Source organism: Musca vetustissima, unplaced genomic scaffold (genome assembly GCF_032173495.1).
Source record: "Musca vetustissima isolate MV318-11 ecotype Yass unplaced genomic scaffold, APGP_CSIRO_Mvet_v1 utg17149, whole genome shotgun sequence".
In the NCBI taxonomy this organism is placed as follows: Eukaryota; Metazoa; Arthropoda; class Insecta; order Diptera; family Muscidae; genus Musca; species Musca vetustissima.
Genome location: NW_026877415.1, coordinates 170,900 through 190,200, shown reverse-complemented (window position 1 = coordinate 190,200; position 19,301 = coordinate 170,900). Strand labels below are relative to the sequence as shown.

The following is a 19,301-nucleotide window of genomic DNA, read 5'->3' as shown; positions in this document are numbered from 1 at the left end:
TTTTGTATGAAAATTAAATGTTTGAACATCGATGGGATTTTTTTTTATGAAATTATTCAATTTACATAAGAATTTCATGATTTTCCGGATCATAGGCTAAACTAAATACTAGGAAAACATATAAATATGGTTTGGCCATTTATTAAGAATCCGCTATGAAAAGCTATGAAAATTTGCCTATGTATTTCCACTACTTCTGGGAAGTTCCGAAAAACTATATCCATATAACGGCAGACTCCTTCTCAATTCGTTCGAAGGTGGCGTAGGCGAGTAACATATGCTGTTTGGTGTACAGCGTGTCATTTCGGTTCACATTTGCATCTCGTATAAACTTTTCCAGCAGGACGTTAAAAAGATCTAATGACAAACTGTCACCTCGTTCGGGCTCCGAGAGCTTCTTTCCGACTTTAAATGCTGACCTTGTGCCAGTTAAAGTTATTCTGTCATATTAACTTTGCAGGAATGCCGAACTAAGACATGGATTTAAAGAACCCTGAGCAGATTGGGCTGTCAAATGGGGCCTTATAGTCGACGAATAAGTGGAATGTGTTGATATATTTTTGTGGGTCTTTTCCAGGATTTGTTGCAGTGTGAAAACAGATTTTTAATGAGTTTGGATACGTTATTAAAGCTAGAACATAGATTGAGATCAGGACGAACCCTATTGAATTTTATGAAAATCGGTTCAGATTCAGATATAGCTCCCATATATATTTTCGTCCGATTTAATGTAAATGGTGCACCATAGTCCCTATATATCTTTCGATTTGCACGAAATTTGGCACAGCATACTGAATTAAGTCTAGAATTATGTGTGTTTAATTTGGTGAACATCGGTTCCGGTTTATATACAGCTCCCATATATAGTTTCGGCCGATTTTATGTAAATGGTACACCCAAGTCCCTGAAAAGCATTCGATTTGCACGAATTTTGGCATAGCGAACTAAATTAAATTTTGTATGGTGTGTTGTGCTAAGTTTCGTGAAAATAAGTTTAGATTTACATACATCTCATATATATATATATATATATATATTTTCGTTCGATTTTAAGTAAATGGTGCACTAAAGATCCATAGCTAGGCCGATTGATACAGTGTACTGAAGTTAATATAAATTAATATCTGGCAAGGTTCCTTGGAATCGGTTCAGATATAGATATAGTATAGCTTCCATATATAATTTCGACCTATTAATGTTAAGTGTACACCTAGTAATCAATGGATGTCTGATTGAGATTAATTTAAATCGAGATTGCTTTAAATCGATTTACAAAGTTTAGCATAGGTTACAGAATGGCATGTGTAGGGATTGATGTCAGCCGGTTTAGATGTAGATAAATATCGCATATTTAAGTTTGTTCAATTTCATGTCAATGTTCCTTCAAAAATGCGACGTCTCTTAGGATACATATGTAGAATATACCCAAAGAGGTGAAGGGTATCATATAGTCGGCTCAGTCCGACTTTACTACATTCCTTACTGGTTTCAATTGTTTTTGTATGTTTTTCTACACTCTACAGAGTTCGAACATTACGAAATTTCACACTGGGAAGGATATCTGATTAAGGACTAAGCTTGGTTTTTATTGGATATCGGAGAATAGTCAACGGAACAGACTGAGTTAGACTTATGTCGCATATGTCAATTTCGAGAAGTCATAGGTATTTTTCATAGGTATTTTTTTTTTCTGTGGAAGAGTTTCAGGTATTCTTCTTCCTGTAAATGACGTGGAGGTATTCTTCTTCGTATAGGAGAGCTGCATGCAATTTTCTTCCTTTAGGAATGCTGTAGAAATTCTTCTTCATATGGAAGAGAAGCAGAAATTCTTCTTCTTAGAGGAGTACTGTATGTATTCTTCCTGTTGAAGAGCTGCAGATATTCTGCTTCCGTTGAAAGAGCTGAAGGTATTCTTTGTCATATAGGAGAGCTGGAGATATTCGTCCCCCTAAAGTGGAGTTGCTGGTATTCTTCTTCCCGTGGAAGAGCTGCAGGTATTCTTCCTCCTGTGGAAGAGCTGCACCTCATGTTCTTCCTATAGAACACCTAGAGGTATTCCTCTCTCTATACGAGAGCTGCATGCAATTTTCTACTTCCAATTTTCTTCGAAGAAGTTGCCACTATATGAAAGACGGACGATATCAATTATTTGGATATACGATATTGGATATTGAGGATATACTTCAATTAGTAAAGGAGTTCTGAATATTTAAATATTTTGTTGTATTTCCCTTACAACAATAGAAATTTTAGCAGGTTCAGGTTGTGTGGTCGGCCCGTTCGGCTTAATAATAGTTCCTTGTCCCATTGATTGCTTTAATTTATTTTCTATTTTGTGTTCTTCAGAAGTTAAGGAAGATTTTTGAAATTTATTTGTTTAGCCAACTTATTTCCATGGCGTGTTTTATTTCCATGTAATTTTTTCGTTTTTATACACTTCTCCATCAAAGTAATTCAACCTTACTGAGAAAATATCTATTTCCTTGAAAAGTTAACCCCAAAAAATCAGTTCATCCAGCCATCGAAATAAAACTGGTACAAAATATAAAAATAAATCCATCCCTCAACATAGTGAGTGTGTGTATGAATTATGCTGCAAGTGTTTGTTACTTTTGCATTAATAAAATGTTGAAAACTTCCAATTCCATAGAAATGTAGCAAAACAAAAAAAAAGAAAACAAACAAAACAACAATTTCAAAGTCATACACAAATTATATTGAAAACAAATCAAAAAGAAACTGAAACACGCAATTCCAAACAAACCAACAAACCGACATTCAAGTCTCCCCTTACCGCTGGCGTTTAATTAAAAACGCAAAAACGAACCGTACCTCGCTCTACAATCAACAATTGAAACGCCTTGAACAAAGCCGAACCTAAGCGAACATTCAACGAAATCATTCAACATGTGTCCGAAAAATTCTAAAACGCCCATTTTCTTAATTGGCGGCATTTGTTTCGTTATCATTCTGGTAGCGATATGCGGTGTTACGCTCATCAATAATATCAATTTATCGAATATTATTCGCTTAAATGAAAAAGTTGCCAGCGATAGTATGGCCACCAATAATCAACAGCATCCGCAATACGACGATGATGATAATAATGCTGATGACGACAATGGCAATGATAATGGCAATAAGCGTGTTTACAGCAACGTTGAAACAGTGGGCGACATTGACCATTCAGCCGATGAGCGTTTAACAAAATACACCCAGGCTCATCCGAAAAATATCTATCGTTTTGACAAAGATACCGGCATGATGACAGAACACAATGTATCCTCCGCCTCCTCCTCATCGTCATCATTTAAGCAGGCGGAGAATGAGCAAAGTAAACAACAGCCAGCCAGCCTGTGGCCCAATGCCAGAATTGTGGACAATGATAGAAATATTGACACACTACAAATACAAGAAATCAATGCCATACCATCGAATGATGCCGACGCCAAGAAGCTAAGACATGAAGCAGTCATGTCCCAGAGTCCAAATGTAGCTGCTGCAACATCACAAATGCCAGTATCCGTTACCACTTCCGTAGTCGGTTCCGGTTCGTTGATGGATAACGACAAAGACGACGACAACAATGATGATTTGTTAAATGGTAATGGCGGTGGGATTTCGCCAACAACATCTGTTACATCAGAACAAACGACAACAACAGTCACGACCACCAGCACCACCACTGTGTCGCCGCCTTTCTTGGTGATAAGTGACAAAAATGCCTCAATGATTGATTATCCAAAACGTTCTCATGTCGTAAAGGTGAGTAGCCTGTTTTGTATTCTTACTTTTCAGACTGTGTTAAGCGAATCTGTCGCAGGAAAAATTAATGAATTTTCCCGCCCAATGGCACTGTGGCACATTTGGGAAAGGAGAAGTTTTTTTACTTCTTTAATTATTGTTCGTAATAATGCGAAATCAAATTAAAACAATATTTTATACAGAAGTTATTGGAACTTTGATACTTTGGGCTAAAATTTGGTAAACTTATTTTTCATAAGCTGTTTAAAACCTTTCAGGTAAGGATGGGCTTTATATATTAAGCAAAGCATTACAGTGATACCCCACTGACAATGGTCTGAAAATGTAAACCAGTTAAATACCGATTCTGTGAAAAATTTCTCGACTGCTGTTCCATATTAAACAAAATAGAAATATGTATATATGGAACCCTGTAGTCTTCCCCCAAATATTAACAGATAATTACGAAGAGCTTGCGTCCATAATTTGAAAAATATTAAAAATATCCCTGCTATGCTATAATTAAAAACATATTTTTTGTATAAAAATATTTTTTTTTTAATCCACGCCATGATATATCTTAACAAAATATTTTTTAAACCACTTTTTGTTTTATTTTGAAAACAAAAAAATATTTTTTAATAATGTCAAGCCTCGTTTTTTCGAAAAAATCTAAAGCATACCATAAAAAATATTTTTTAAAAAATCCACGGCCTTGCTATAATTTAAAAAAATATTTTTTTACTTGAAAAAAAAAAATATTTTTTTAAATCCACATTTTGCTGTTTTGAACAAATATTTTTTTAAATCTGCATTTTGCTTTATTTAAAAAAAATTTGCTTTAGTTCTCGAAAAATCTATTCTTTAACAAATCCACGCCTTATAGAGTTCTCGAAAAAATATGCTTTAAAAAATCCACGCCTTATAGAGTTCTCGAAAAAAATATTCTTTAAAAATCCACGCATTATAGTTGCTCGAAAAAAATATTCTTTAAAAAAATCGACGCCTTATAGAATTCTTGAAAAAATATTCTTTAAAAAATCCACGCCTTATAGAATTCTTGAAAAAATATTCTTTAAAAAATCCACGCCTTATAGAATTCTTGAAAAAATATTCTTTAAAAAATCCACGCCTTATAGAATTCTTGAAAAAATATTCTTTAAAAAATCCACGCCTTATAGAATTCTTGAAAAAATATTCTTTAAAAAATCCACGCCTTATAGAATTCTTGAAAAAATATTCTTTAAAAAATCCACGCCTCATATAGAGTTCTCGAAAAATATTCTTTAAAAAAATCCACGCCTCATATAGAGTTCTTAACAAAATATTCTTTAAAATCCAGGCCTTATAGAGTTCTCTATAAAATATTCTTTAAAAAATCCACGCCTTATAGAGTTCTCTATAAAATATTCTTTAAAAAATCCACGCCTTATAGAGTTCTTGAAAATCTATTCTTTAAAAAATCCAGGCCTTTTAGAGTTCCCGAAAATCTATTCTTTAAAAAATCTACAACTTATAGAGTTCTCGAAAATCTATTGTTTAAAAAATCCACGCCTTATAGAGTTCTCGAAAATCTTTTCTTTAAAAAATCCGCGCCTTATAGAGTTCTCGAAAATCTATTCTTTAAAAAATCCACGCCGAAAATCTATTCTTTAAAAAATCCACGCCGAAAATCTATTCTTTAAAAAATCCACGCCTTATAGAGTTCTCGAAAATGTATTCTTTAAAAAATCCACGCCTTATAGAGTTCTCGAAAATCTATTCTTTAAAAAATCCACGCCTTATAGAGTTCTCGAAAATCTATTCTTTAAAAAATCCACGCCTTATAGAGTTCTCGAAAATCTATTCTTTAAAAAATCCACGCCTTATAGAGTTCTCGAAAATCTATTCTTTAAAAAATCCACGCCTTATAGAGTTCTCGAAAATCTATTCTTTAAAAAATCCACGCCTTATAGAGTTCTCGAAAATGTATTCTTTAAAAAATCCACGCCTTATAGAGTTCTCGAAAATCTATTCTTTAAAAAATCCACGCCTTATAGAGTTCTCGAAAATCTATTCTTTAAAAAATCCACGCCTTATAGAGTTCTCGAAAATCTATTCTTTAAAAAATACACGCTTTACAGAGTTCTCGAAAATCTATTCTTTAAAAAATCCACGCTTTACAGAGTTCTCGAAAATCTATTCTTTAAAAAATCCACGCCTTACAGAGTTCTCGAAAATCTATTCTTTAAAAAATCCACGCCTTATAGAGTTCTCGAAAATCTATTCTTTAAAAAATCCACGCCTTATAGAGTTCTCGAAAAAATATTCTTTAAAAAATCCACGCCTTATAGAGTTCTCGAAAAAATATTCTTTAAAAAATCCACGCCTTATAGAGTTCTCGAAAAAATATTCTTTAAAAAATCCACGCCTTATAGAGTTCTCGAAAAAATATTCTTTAAAAAATCCACGCCTTATAGAGTTCTCGAAAAAATATTCTTTAAAAAATCCACGCCTTATAAAGTTCTCGAAAAAATATTCTTTAAAAAATCCACGCCTTATAGAGTTCTCGAAAGAATATTCTTTAAAAAATCCACGCCTTATAGAGTTCTCGAAAAAATATTCTTTAAAAAATCCACGCCTTATAGAGTTCTCGAAAAAATATTCTTTAAAAAATCCACGCCTTATAGAGTTCTCGAAAAAATATGCTTTAAAAAATCCACGCCTTATAGAGTTCTCGAAAAAATATGCTTTACAAAATCCACGCCTTATAGAGTTCTCGAAAATCTATTCTTTAAAAAATCCACGCCTTATAGAGTTCTCGAAAAAATATTCTTTAAAAAATCCACGCCTTATAGAGTTCTCGAAAAAATATTCTTTAAAAAATCCACGCTTTACAAAATCCACGCCTTATAGAGTTCTCGAAAATCTATTCTTTAAAAAATCCACGCCTTATAGAGTTCTCGAAAATCTATTCTTTAAAAAATCCACGCCTTATAGAGTTCTCGAAAATCTATTCTTTAAAAAATCCACGCCTTATAGAGTTCTCAGAAATCTATTCTTTAAAAAATGCACGCCTTATAGAGTTCTCGAAAAAATATTCTTTAAAAATCCACGCCTTATAGAGTTCTCGAAAAAATATTCTTTAAAAAATCCACGCCTTATAGAGTTCTCGAAAAAATATTCTTTAAAAAATCCACGCCTTATAGAGTTCTTGAAAAAATATTTTCTTTATATTATTTTCATAAAATATTTTATTCTAACGAAATTTTTTTTCCAGGTTTGTATTTTACTTTAAGTCCTGTGTCTATATACAGGTATCGTAAACTATAAAAAATATTATATATAAAAAATAAAATAATAGTCATATTATAGGCAACATCGCTCTATCCTTAAACTGACATAGTTGTTCTAATCAACTTGTACGTACAAAATAAACATGTGTGGTGCATAGTTTTAGATGGCATGTACAAAGTTATTTTATAAAAATAATAAAAAGAAAATGTACATACATTTTAGTCGGACAATATCGATCTATCTTTTAATTTAGACGCTATAAACTGGCATTGCAGTTATTTCCAACTTGCAATTTAAAAAAAAGAGTAACAGTTGTGTGGTGCATAGTTTTAGGCGCTATAAACCTTAAATTCATGTACAATGAAAACAAAAATCGAATTTAACCATTTCTTGATTCAATTTCACAGCACTGAGTTTGTGTTTTTAGCCGATTTTCACCTGCTGCAAAAGCAAAACTGCAATATTCCCAAATATATGTGCATACATATATAACGTGCAAGTATTGTATACAGCACTAAAGCCGTACTGCTTTACACATCTGCCTAACTTGTGGCGGTGCAATGATACAACTTTATACAATATAAACAATATTAGTCTATATATTTTTTCATTTTGTTTCTTCGCTTTTTGCCAAAACAAGATAGGTTTGTTTTTATGAAACCAATATAAGTTGCCGGAATAACAACAGCAACAACGGCTAAAGCAAATATTATTTATTTTCTACATAGTTGACCTTGAATGAAAAAAAAACAGCAACAAAACTTTATTTAATTTAAAAGGTGAAGAAAACAATTGTCTTTGTTTTTCTGTGGCCTTCCGCATGTTAAAATATAGAAGTTGAATAGCTGTTAAATGGGGAGGGAAAAACAGAAATCGGAAGAAAATGGGGGCTCATTAGACATATCCTGAATATTTATAAAGATGCAACGTATTTGTAAACATTATTATTAAAAAAATATATTATATTCAAATTAAATATAATGAAGCTCAAGGAATAATTGTCAGTCAAAGGTGATCATAATGCATTTCCTATAAAACTATGCTGCGAGGGTTTTATATGTTTATGTGGCCCCAATAGTTTTTAATGCCACGAAATATTCGTCCTAGATCCATCTTTTAGTATATCTATGGTTATATCTCGACTAACTGAATCGTGTTTTTTCGTCTGTTATTTATAATTTGTAGTCAAAGTTAGGAACTACAGGTTCGGTGCAGGCCAAAGACGACACCTGTATATCGGCACCTATGATCGGTTATAAATTGATCGTATAAACAATAATGACCTAAACGGAACTATTTTTTACACATAAATAGGGATTTGGCCAATGAATGAGTATGGATAATTTTAAACTGATGACAGGTCGAATAGACCTATGAAAAAGAAAACAAAATATTCATATTATGCAGGGACCAAAAATAACAGTTATTTTTTAAAATGCGAACAAAAAAATCTTCATGTTAGAGACATGGGACACTAATAGTGTCATATACCAATAGATTCGTACTGAGGAGCCCATTGAGGATATTGAGTGATCTTGAGAAAACACTCTCAGTTCCCATGTTAAGGATTATTTTTTAACGGAAAAAATAAACGTTGATTTTTAACTGTTAAAAATGATTTTTATTTTTTCCGTCAAAAATAAAAGTCTTTTTGCGATTTTTATTTTTTCCGTCAAAAATAAAAGTCTTTTTGGGACTTTTATTTTTTCCGTCAAAAATAACAGTCTTTTTGGGACTTTTATTTTTTCCGTCAAAAATAAAAGTCTTTTTGGGATTTTTATTTTTTTCGTCAGAAAATAAAAGTCCTTTTGGGATTTTTATTTTTTCCGTCAGGAAATAAAACTCTTTTTATGTAAAGAAGTTTATACAACTTGTAATCAGTTATAAAATTACAATTTATAAATCTCTGTCCTTATTACAATAAGTGTACACATAAGTAATCAAGATCAAAGGTAAAATATATTTGTTATAATTTTTTAAAAAATAGTCTAGTGTACCAAATCATGAATATAAATTAAAGAATCATTCCCCTGACTATTAGGTCAAAGGTTATATAACGGGTACCAAACTCTATATGTTTATTTACGTAAAAAGACTTTTATTTTCTGACGGAAAAAATAAAAATCACAAAAAGACTTTTATTTTTGACGGAAAAAATAAAAGTCCCAAAAAAACTGTTATTTTTGACGGAAAAAATAAAAGTCCCAAAAAGACTTTTATTTTTGACGGAAAAAATAAAAATCCCAAAAAGACTTTTATTTTTGACGGAAAAAATAAAAATCATTTTTAATAGTTAAAAATCAACGTTTATTTTTTCCGTTAAAAAATAATTAATTAAAGTGGATTTTTTTTATTTAGGTCACATAATAACAGTTATTTTTTACCTGATTTGATATAAGTTATAACCGTTACGGTCCCTGATATTATGGCTCAATATTACGGATAATTCAATGGTCCTGAATGGTCCAGTGTATGAATCTATACTATAAAAGAGTAAAGTGATTGACTGACTTACTGGCTGATTCACTGAATGATTGACTTAACGATTCATCAACATCCAGACGAAACGGCTGAATTTAGAATTTTGAAATAGGAGGTGAGGGTCCGATAAGGCCGAATGGCACGAAAAGTTCTAATGTGGTACCATTTGTATTTGGCGAACCGGTAGAACTAGATCTCGGTAGAGCTAGAACTCTTTGAAGCGATAGTCACTGATGGACATTCAACCTATAAGTATACGAAAAGTACTAAACTGTACTAAATTTGGTACAATTTCGTAGCATGTGAATGGATAGAGCTAAAAATTTGAAATTTGGAATGCGAATTTAGGTTGAGAAGTAGGTTCCATATAAGGAGGTGGCTTTGAAATCGTTTACTCATGTATACGAAAAGTACTAAACTGTACTATATTTATTAAAAATTGAAATTAGAGGGTTGGACTGGAATCCTGAAATTTGTAATTATCATTGCCGTCGAAGTTTAGGATTGGTATATGTATGTAGTTTTGGAAATTTCTACCTATGTGTACAAAAATAACTAAATGGTACTTTATTTGGTACAATTTGAATTTGAGTGAACTGTAGGGCTGGAGCAATGAAATTCTGACATAAAATTACTACTACATTGTAGAATTGAGGTGTGTTGGTAGTTTGCGAAATTCGTACTTATGTGTACTAAATTTGGTGCAATTTGAATATTGATTGAACCAATATAGCTGGAATCCTGTAATTTGGAGTTATGATCACTGTTTAGGGTTTAGGATTTTGGTACGTAGGAAGTATTGGAAATTTCTACTAATGTGCACAAATTTTGGTGCTAAATTTGGTCCAAATTGTTGGTCCAATTGTATATAATTGTATGCAATTTGGAAATAACTTAATTTGGTACTTAATTGAATTTTTTAATTTGAATTTTGGGTGAACCAATAGACCTGGAATCCTGAAATTTGGAGACACGATAACTGCTGGGATGTAGGATTAGTATATGTAATTTGGAAATTTCCACTAATGTGTACTAAATTTGGTACAATTTGAATTTATGCGAATCGATAGAGCTGCAACACTGAAATTTAGTAATAGGATTATTGTACTTATAGGTACTAATAGTAGTAAATTTGAAATTAAGATTACTTTTAAAGTGCAGAATTGAGGTATGTAAGTAGTTTTGTGAATTTGTACTTATGTGTACAAAAGGGTACTAAATTTGGTACAATTTGAATAGAGTTAGAATCCTGCAATTTGGAGCTAAAATTCCAGTTGGGGTGTAGAATTGGTATATGTAGGTAGTTTTGGAAATTTGTACTTAGGTGTACGAAAAGTACTAATTTGGAATTCTGAAGTTAGGAATTAAAATTACTGTTGAAGTTTAGGATGGGTACTAAATGGTACTAAATTTGGATTAGGGGGAACCAACAGAGCTGGAATTCTGAAATTTGGAATAAAGATTAGTTTTGAAGTGTAGAATTGCGATATGTGAATTTTGGAACAATTTGAATTTTAAGTTAACCGATAGAGCTGTGGATTTAGAGTGAACCGTCGAAAAGGTAGTATGCTAAATTATAGGCACTTCGATTGCAAAATTGGGCTTAAAACATGGGCCTATTTTTCGGTTAAAGTATTTTTCATCATTCAAGAAGGCAAAGTAGCAAATTAAATCTCCATCGGTATGAAAATAGGTATGAATCTTTTAAATAACCGGCAAAAACTCACGTCCCATTGCCGGTATTATATGGAGGTTATATCAAAACATGAAAAATTTCTTCAACGATGTTTTGTAACCTCCATAAATCCGTAATGTCAAATTACAGTCACTTCTGTTGGAAAATGCAAATATAAAATATATGTCACTTCAAAAAATTCTATATAGTAGCCGATAGAAAAATGTCATGCCAAACACAATATGCTATTCTTACTTCATTTCATTCTCAATAACTCTCTTCTACACTTTTCTAGTCTTAACTGTACTCCAATGCCGGATAAAAAGTTCTTCTACGACTTCCTCATTTCATTCAAGGACATCTAAACAGAAACCGAAGTAACACAACCAGCTTAAGAACTAAACTTTGTTTTTACAAAAACAAAGAAAAAACTAAAAAATCAATACTTTCAACATTCCATTTGCAACTTCTTCGTCGTCGTCGTCTTCATTTTCTTGTGCATACCACCAGTAGGCTTCTTGTTTTGTACTCACTAATAAATCATTGCATACTTTCAGGCTGCGCAAAGCGTATTACATAAAAGGTCATTTGTTGTCGAACTGAATAATTGCAAAAGTTAAGTTTCAAATCAATTGTTCAAAATCACAATTTAACATTAACATGAGACCTTTTCCCTTTTTAGCTATGGTTGAATGATATTTTGTGTTGTTGTTATTGTGGTTGCTATTGGTTGTCCTGGTTGTTGGCAGTGTGGTGATGTACATTGTCATCATTACGTTGTCACGTTTCAAATGTTCTAATGTACGTGGTATTTGATATAGTTCGCCATTTTGACATTTGGTATTTTTTTCTTTTTTTGAAATGCGGCGTACAATCGTTGCTTCGTTTCTGACATTGAAATGTTTTATTTTTTTCTATTTATGTGAATTTTCATAAGGATATTGGGATATCCGCAATTGATATATTAGAATGGGTTAAATGCATTGACTTCGTCAATAAGACAATAAAGAGTACAACTACGATTCAGGTTGCACGCCAAATCGTTTCACTAACTAACACATCTGATGTTGGGTTGATAGGAGGGCATTTCAGAGACACCACTTGCTGACATAGCCTTATATATCGCTTAAGTCACCAATCATGAGTCTGTCCTGTTGATATCATACCCTATATGATATCAAATTTCTCTCGATACAACTCTACCTAATCTGAGAGGCACTATATATGCTCCACTAGGAGCATCTATAGTGATCGAAAATAGAAACGAATTTATAGGCAGACGTATACTGTGAACAACGATTTAGTAGCTTTGAAAATGTATACTAGGACCTAAATCACAACAGTAACAATGACTGATCTCTGTCATTTTCTTGAACACTTCACCTAAGATCACTTCATATTGTTCCTAGACGGATACTGAAGCCTGGCAATAATGACAGTATCATAAATAAGTATTCATCAAAATTGGTTCCATAAGAAATATAGCTTCCTTAGAGCTTCCAACGCCATTTTCTCAAATATCAAACATGCCTTGGTACCCCATGATCAATCAACAAGTAAAAAACGTAGTTAGGTTCGGTCGGGCCATTTTTATTTATGTTCTCCACTATTTGGCGGGAATAAAAAATACCTAAAAATTCAGGTTCTCAGCTTGCCTTTGAAATCAAATACCAAATTACAGACACTTAGGAGAATTCCACAATTACTTTTAACATAACAAATCATGAACCTCTATTGGCAATTTTCTGTGCAGCAATGATTTCCAGAAATAAGGCAACATGACAAATAACAGTCACTTCAGTTACGGTCTACACCTTCAAAATAACGACAAGGCGCTGACACGGGACTTACGTCATTTCTTTTTTCTACGAAGTCGTTTTTCTCACCAAAATCATGGAATGACAAATTCTATCAGTTCGTAAACAAACAAAATTATCGTGTTTACTTGCCAAAGAGGTCAACTGAAAATGTGCACCTTCGGTTGGCCAACAGAACTCAAGCTGATGGCCGTTCTCCGATCGTATTAACCGACGGGAAAATATTCTGGAGGTTGTATTAAAGCATTGGGCACGCTAACATTTTGCCGCAGACGTTGGACATTCCAACAGGACTCAGCACCATCGCACTCAGCACGCGCCAGCCAAGTATGGTAACAAAATGATATTCCTCGCTTCTTTTCCAGCGCACTATGGGCACCAATATCTCCGGATACCAATCCGTTGGACTGTTGTGTCTGGAGAATTTTTGAAAGCAAGTTTGGCACTAAAAAATACCAAAGTGTCGATCGACACCCGCCACATATATATAATTCTAAAATAGATTTCCAATCCTGATGTTCTATTAAAAACACTCTTAAATAGGACTGAAATGTAAGTAATCTTGTAGACGATAGTGTGAGGAAAAGTAGATTTCTATAGTAGTATAAAGAAATAATATATTGAAAACCCGGTATCGGGTTTATTCTTCATAAAAACTGATTTTTCATATAGAATAACTCTTCACTTGTAAGGCCGATTTCTCCAAGACATAGAATAAAATCAGAAGAAATCCAACAGAAGTATCACACTTAGATACATAGAATTATGTCTACAGTAAGACAACAATCCAGTCCTGATGACCTATACTACAGATCTAAAAACTAAATTTAAACTCTTAATTTATCCATTACAAACCATTCCCTCTCCAAATCTAGAATCCGTTGCAGCATAATCCACAAAATGCGCTTCACAACAATTTATCGTGTTATGCTTCTATTATTAAATGCAAAACAACGACAGCAACTAGAAAAAGTTTTTCTGCACAACAAAAACAACACACCCACACACACAAAAAGACAGAGGACACATAATCTATTGCAAGCCGCAGGAAACTTTTAATAACAGTAAAATAACAACAACAACAATACTAACAACCAGAAACTAACAACTAACAAACCGTAAACACAAAAGTTAACACTTTGGTTTCAACTCATAAATGAAAATTGCGTGGGAAAAAACGGATCAACAAAAATACGCTTTTTTTGGTGGCAACCCCCAAAAAATATCAATTTAAACATTAAGTAGTGCAGTTTAACCACATCCTTGACCCTGACTAGAAATGGTTATTCTGAGAAACATTTAATACCGATGGGGAGAAAGAAAACGAAGAGCGAGATAAAGACCAAACAAAACTGATACAATACCAAATTGAATCGCAAATATTCGTTAGGAAGAATTTCCCCCCATCGTATTTTTTTGTTTCAAGTTTCTCTTGTTGTTGTCGTTTTTTTTGGTCGCAAGTAAATTGCATTTTGGATTTTTTGGAATTCAGATATGTAAATTTTCCGGGGTGCTGAATTTGAGTTCATAAATATAAGGATTTTCATTTAAGAGGGTTGAATGGGCAACACATTTTTGTTAGCAGTATGAAGCGATGAAATCTTGTGTTTAATTATAAGTTTTTTTTTTTTAGTTTTTGTATATTTGATATGATTCTATATAAATTCTATTTTTATAATTTAGATTTTGTGTACATGATTAATTTTAATTTGAAATACCACTGGGCGTATGATGTACGTCATAAATCATACGCTATGTTTAAAGAGAGAGAGAGAGAGACTTGTTTATGGCATTTTAAAAATTCAAGGACCGTCCGGTATTGCTTTGAAAACTTTGACACTTTAATTGAATTTTAAAAAAATTTCCAATATTTGCAATATATTGAATTTTATGTAAATTGTGTAAATTATAAAATGTCTTTGGGGATCAATTGGTTTATTTACCTAATCCGATATGGGGTTTTAATTACTTAAGACACAAAACAACCCATAGCCTATTTTGTGATGTTCAAATGTAAATTTTTATATTGATTTTAAATGTCGGACTGCTATTGTGCAATTAATTAAATATAATTAATTTTCAACCACACAACACTTGACGTATGGTTGATTGATTGATTTTTGCACGTATGTCGACATGTCGAGTAGTTGCTCAATTATTGTCAATCATAGGCTTCAATATGCACAATTTATGAACAATTGTAAATCTAAAAAACTATTCTACCACATGGCGAGGGCTGGGTGAGAATGAAAATAATTATCTGAAATATTTTTAAATTATGGGGAGATTTGGAAATCAACTCCTTATTATCCATAGGTCGATAGTTTTGAAGAATTTATACTATAACAGGAAATTTTGTCACCATATATTTCATTGGTATATGTACCTTCTACCTTCTAAATAATTTAGGTATATTCTAAGTTATTAGTTTTTTCGTCACTATTGGTATATCAGATTTCTTCTATAAAATATTCTTAGCGTTCTTACATACTTCATTGCGTTTAATAACCGCTAATGTTAAGCGAAGTGTTAGAAATATTCACACAATCGTATAATAAATATTATTTGTGAATATTTCAAATAACTCATACGTCCATGTGTATCCGTATTCAAATTACTTATACGCCACTGCTAAGCAAATGGAACTATTTTGTTCAACGCCAATATAGGCAAAACAAATGAAAAAACGAATGTAATATTTTTTATGTAAATTTTCTTGGATATTCTTTTATTTTTGACATTTTTAATGTTTGGTCTTACCGAAAAAATAAAATTAAATCTATTGTCCTACTCTAAATCGAAAGGTACGTGGTAGATGAAACACCTTCTAAAGGTGCATATGAAACACATTCTATATATGATATATGTGGAAATCATTCCTAGGGAAGGCCTTCAGTATGTACTTACTTACTTAGCTGGCTTGTTACAGAACGGTTGTTCCATATGCCGAGCTTAAAAAAGATTTCCAAGCGCGTCGGTCTTGTGCGCAAATCCACCAATTTGGAAGACCACGTTCCAAGATGTGGTTTTCTACTTGGTCTTTCCATCTAATTTGTGGCCTTCCCCTTATATGCCTTTTGAACTGGGGCATTCTCAATCTTTCACACAACATGGCCTAGCCACCGTAGTCGCTGCAGCTCAATACGTCGATTGTAAAGCTCATGGTTCATTCGACGCCGATATTCACCGTCGACGCAGATAGCCCGTAGATCTTTCGGAGAATTTTTCTTTCAAACACCCCAAGAGCTGCCTCATCTTTAACTGCTGACCTTGTGCCACTTAAAGTTATCCTGCATAGCCGTGTTAATTATGCAGGAATGCCGAACGTAGACATGACTTTAAACACCTCCGAACGGATATGACTGTCGAATGCGGCTTTATAGTCGACAAATAGGTGGTATGTGTCCATGTGTTTCTCGTGGGTCTTTTCCAGGATTTGGCGCAGAGTGAAAATCTGGTCAATGGTGGAATTCCAGGTCTGAAGCCGCATTGGTCCAATGATGTCATTGACCATTGGCTTCAGTATTTCACACAGCACACTGGATAGCACTTTGTATGCGATGGGAAGGAGACTTATTCCTCTATAGTTGGCACATATATACATAATATCGTCTTGTCTCCTTTTTGTGCACGGGACACAGGATGCTGAGGTTCCAATCATTGGGCATGCATTCCTCTAGCCAAATTGTACTAATCAGCTGGTGCATCTGGCCACCAGTCTTGAATAGTTCGGCTGGTAACCCATCGGCTCCAGCTGCTTTATTGCTTTTATGACCTCATCTTGGCTAGGTGGTGTACATTCTACACCATCTCTTATTGGTACTGGGGTATCTTCTTCCACGCCACTTTTTGATACTAGAAGCTTTTCAAAATGTTCCTTCCAGATCCTCAACACGCTGTCTGTATCTGTCACCAGGTTTACTTTTTCATCTCTACAGTAGGATGTGCCTGCACCAAAGCCTTCGGTTTGATGTTTTACTCCTTGGTTAAATTTCCGGACTTCATTCGGACTCCTTTATATGTCGATTTGCTCCCACTCACGTTTATCTTCTTCTTCCTGCAAATAAGTTTTTACTCTCTCCTTTTCTCCCGATAATTTTCCATTGCATTTCGTGTTGCTACTGTCGACAGTGTTGTCCTATACGCTGCGTTTTTCATATCAGCCAATCTCATGTCTCGTTTCATGGCAGCTATAATACAGGGCGTAAGCGTTTGATTTACTTACGCCTGTCCCTTTCCATCGAATTTCCTGTAAGGCAATAATATCGACTTTGTACTTCTTGAGTACGTCCGCCAAAGCGAACAGCGAACGAAAATAGCTCCCCAGGTGGCATCGCGGGTAGGACAGTGTCCACAATTGAGATGAAGGAGGGACCAAGATAAGCCTGGACTTCGCCATGTTAAAGCCAATCAGACCCGTTGCTTGATATCTATCATCCCCTACGCCTTCAGTATGTGTCCTCCGCATATAGAATGTAATATTCTATATATAAGTCGAATATAAATTATAAGCACGAATAATCCCAGAATATTTGTTGCTGCTTTTAATACTTGATTCGTGCATGAAAGAATATAGCAGTTCCATTACTAAACATCGTCTACATAGTACTTGAAGCATAAAAACTATCAGATAGTAAATATTATTAGCGATTAGTTCAAATAACTCATACGTTCACCTGTCTTCGAATTAAAAATACTGATACGTCACTGAGTACCAAATACTTTTACTTCATTTCCAATTTTGTCTAAAAATTATTATGGTATTCATGAGGAAGAATAATATCAGAATATTTTTAGCTTTTTTTAATATTTAGTCAATGTTTCCCTTAAGTTAACTTAGCATGACAATATTAACGCTGTCGTATAATAAATATTATTTATGAATATTTCAAATAACTTATACGCTCACGTTTCCGTATTAAACAAACTTATACGCCACCAGTTACCAAATCCAAATCTTTTAGATTTTCAAATCGAGCCAACACAAATTAAGCGAGACTAACATAATATTTTATGCAAATTTTCTTGACAGTTTTCTATTGTTATACTATTATTATTGCTATCCCCCTCCAAACTTCTACTTTATACACGCCCCAATTTATTTAATTTTTCTCCTGTCACTATTAGTATTTCCGATTTTTTTTCTATCAATATTATATTGAGGAGAATACTCAAAGCTTATGCAATACACTGAACTCGCGATAATGTACATAGATCCAAAATAGTGAACTCTCGATAATGTGTACTAATTAATGTCGGGATAGTTCATATTTTCGAATTTTTTCACAGTTTCGATTCGACTAGCTTTTTTTTACCGCTAATTCCCTGTTTTTTTTTTCAATATTTCAATGTCAGTTTCAGTGTTCACATTATCGAGAGTTCACTGTACTTCATTACGTTCAACAAACTACAATATTTACCTTAACAGTCTTAGTATGTCAAGTGTTAGAAATATTAATATTACCGTATAATAAATATTATTTGTGAATATTTCAAATAACTCATACGTGCACTTGTCCTTCCATTATAAATACTTATACGCCACCCCGTACAAAATTCAATTATTTTTTTTTTTATATTTTTTGTCACGGTAAACAGAGCCAAAACAAATGAAACAAAACGAATATAATATTTTATGCAAATTTTACTTGGCTGTCTTCCTTAATTGTATGCATTTTGATTTTTGTTAGAGTTGTATTCGTTGTTTGGTAAAACTTCAAATAGCTTTCAATTTGCCTCGTGTTTCGTTTCTAGTGCAAGTGTCAACTATTTGTAGATGGTGCCTGCTGGCATTCCGTACAAACAACTCAAGTCAATCGTGCCTCTTAAATTTATTATTTGTTAGTTCTTGCATTTTTTTATGAAATTTTGTTCCTTAGTCTTACAAGTTCAAGTTGTTTGTATATACCAAGCAATGCAATATAAAAGAAACCCCTAGCTTCCATTGTTATGAGCCTTCGACAAAATAACAGTAGCAAACCACAAAGAAAACAATTCAACGCCCAATAGAAGTTTCTTAGTTAAACGCTCTAAAGTTTGCGCAACAAAAAATTAGTTTTGACATTTTTTGTTATGTTTTTTGTCTTTGTTTCTTCGTTAGTTTTCTTTAGTAGCCTTCGTCGTCATCACATTTTGAATTTTGTTTTCATTTTTTTTAAGCTTCTGCGAAAAACAAAAACTTTTTCCTCTCTATAATGCCTTGGGCAATTTTATTTTTCTTCTTCTTTCATTATGATAACAACATTGCAAAAGTTTCAGCTTATTTTTCTTTGTCATGGGTTTTTGCGGTAATTTATTGGTAATTTGTG

General features: G+C 33.1%; 1 protein-coding gene across 1 annotated transcript in view; it reads left to right on the top strand.

Moving 5' to 3' along the window:
• The first annotated feature begins 2,907 nt into the window (after positions 1-2,907).
• Positions 2,908-19,301, top strand: part of LOC133322003 (mannosyl-oligosaccharide alpha-1,2-mannosidase IA) — a 70,074-nt gene continuing 53,680 nt past the window's right edge. The window contains exon 1 of the mRNA XM_061531071.1: positions 2,908-3,765. Within this exon, the coding sequence (XP_061387055.1) occupies positions 2,908-3,765 (858 nt within the window). The remainder of the gene's footprint in view (positions 3,766-19,301) is intronic.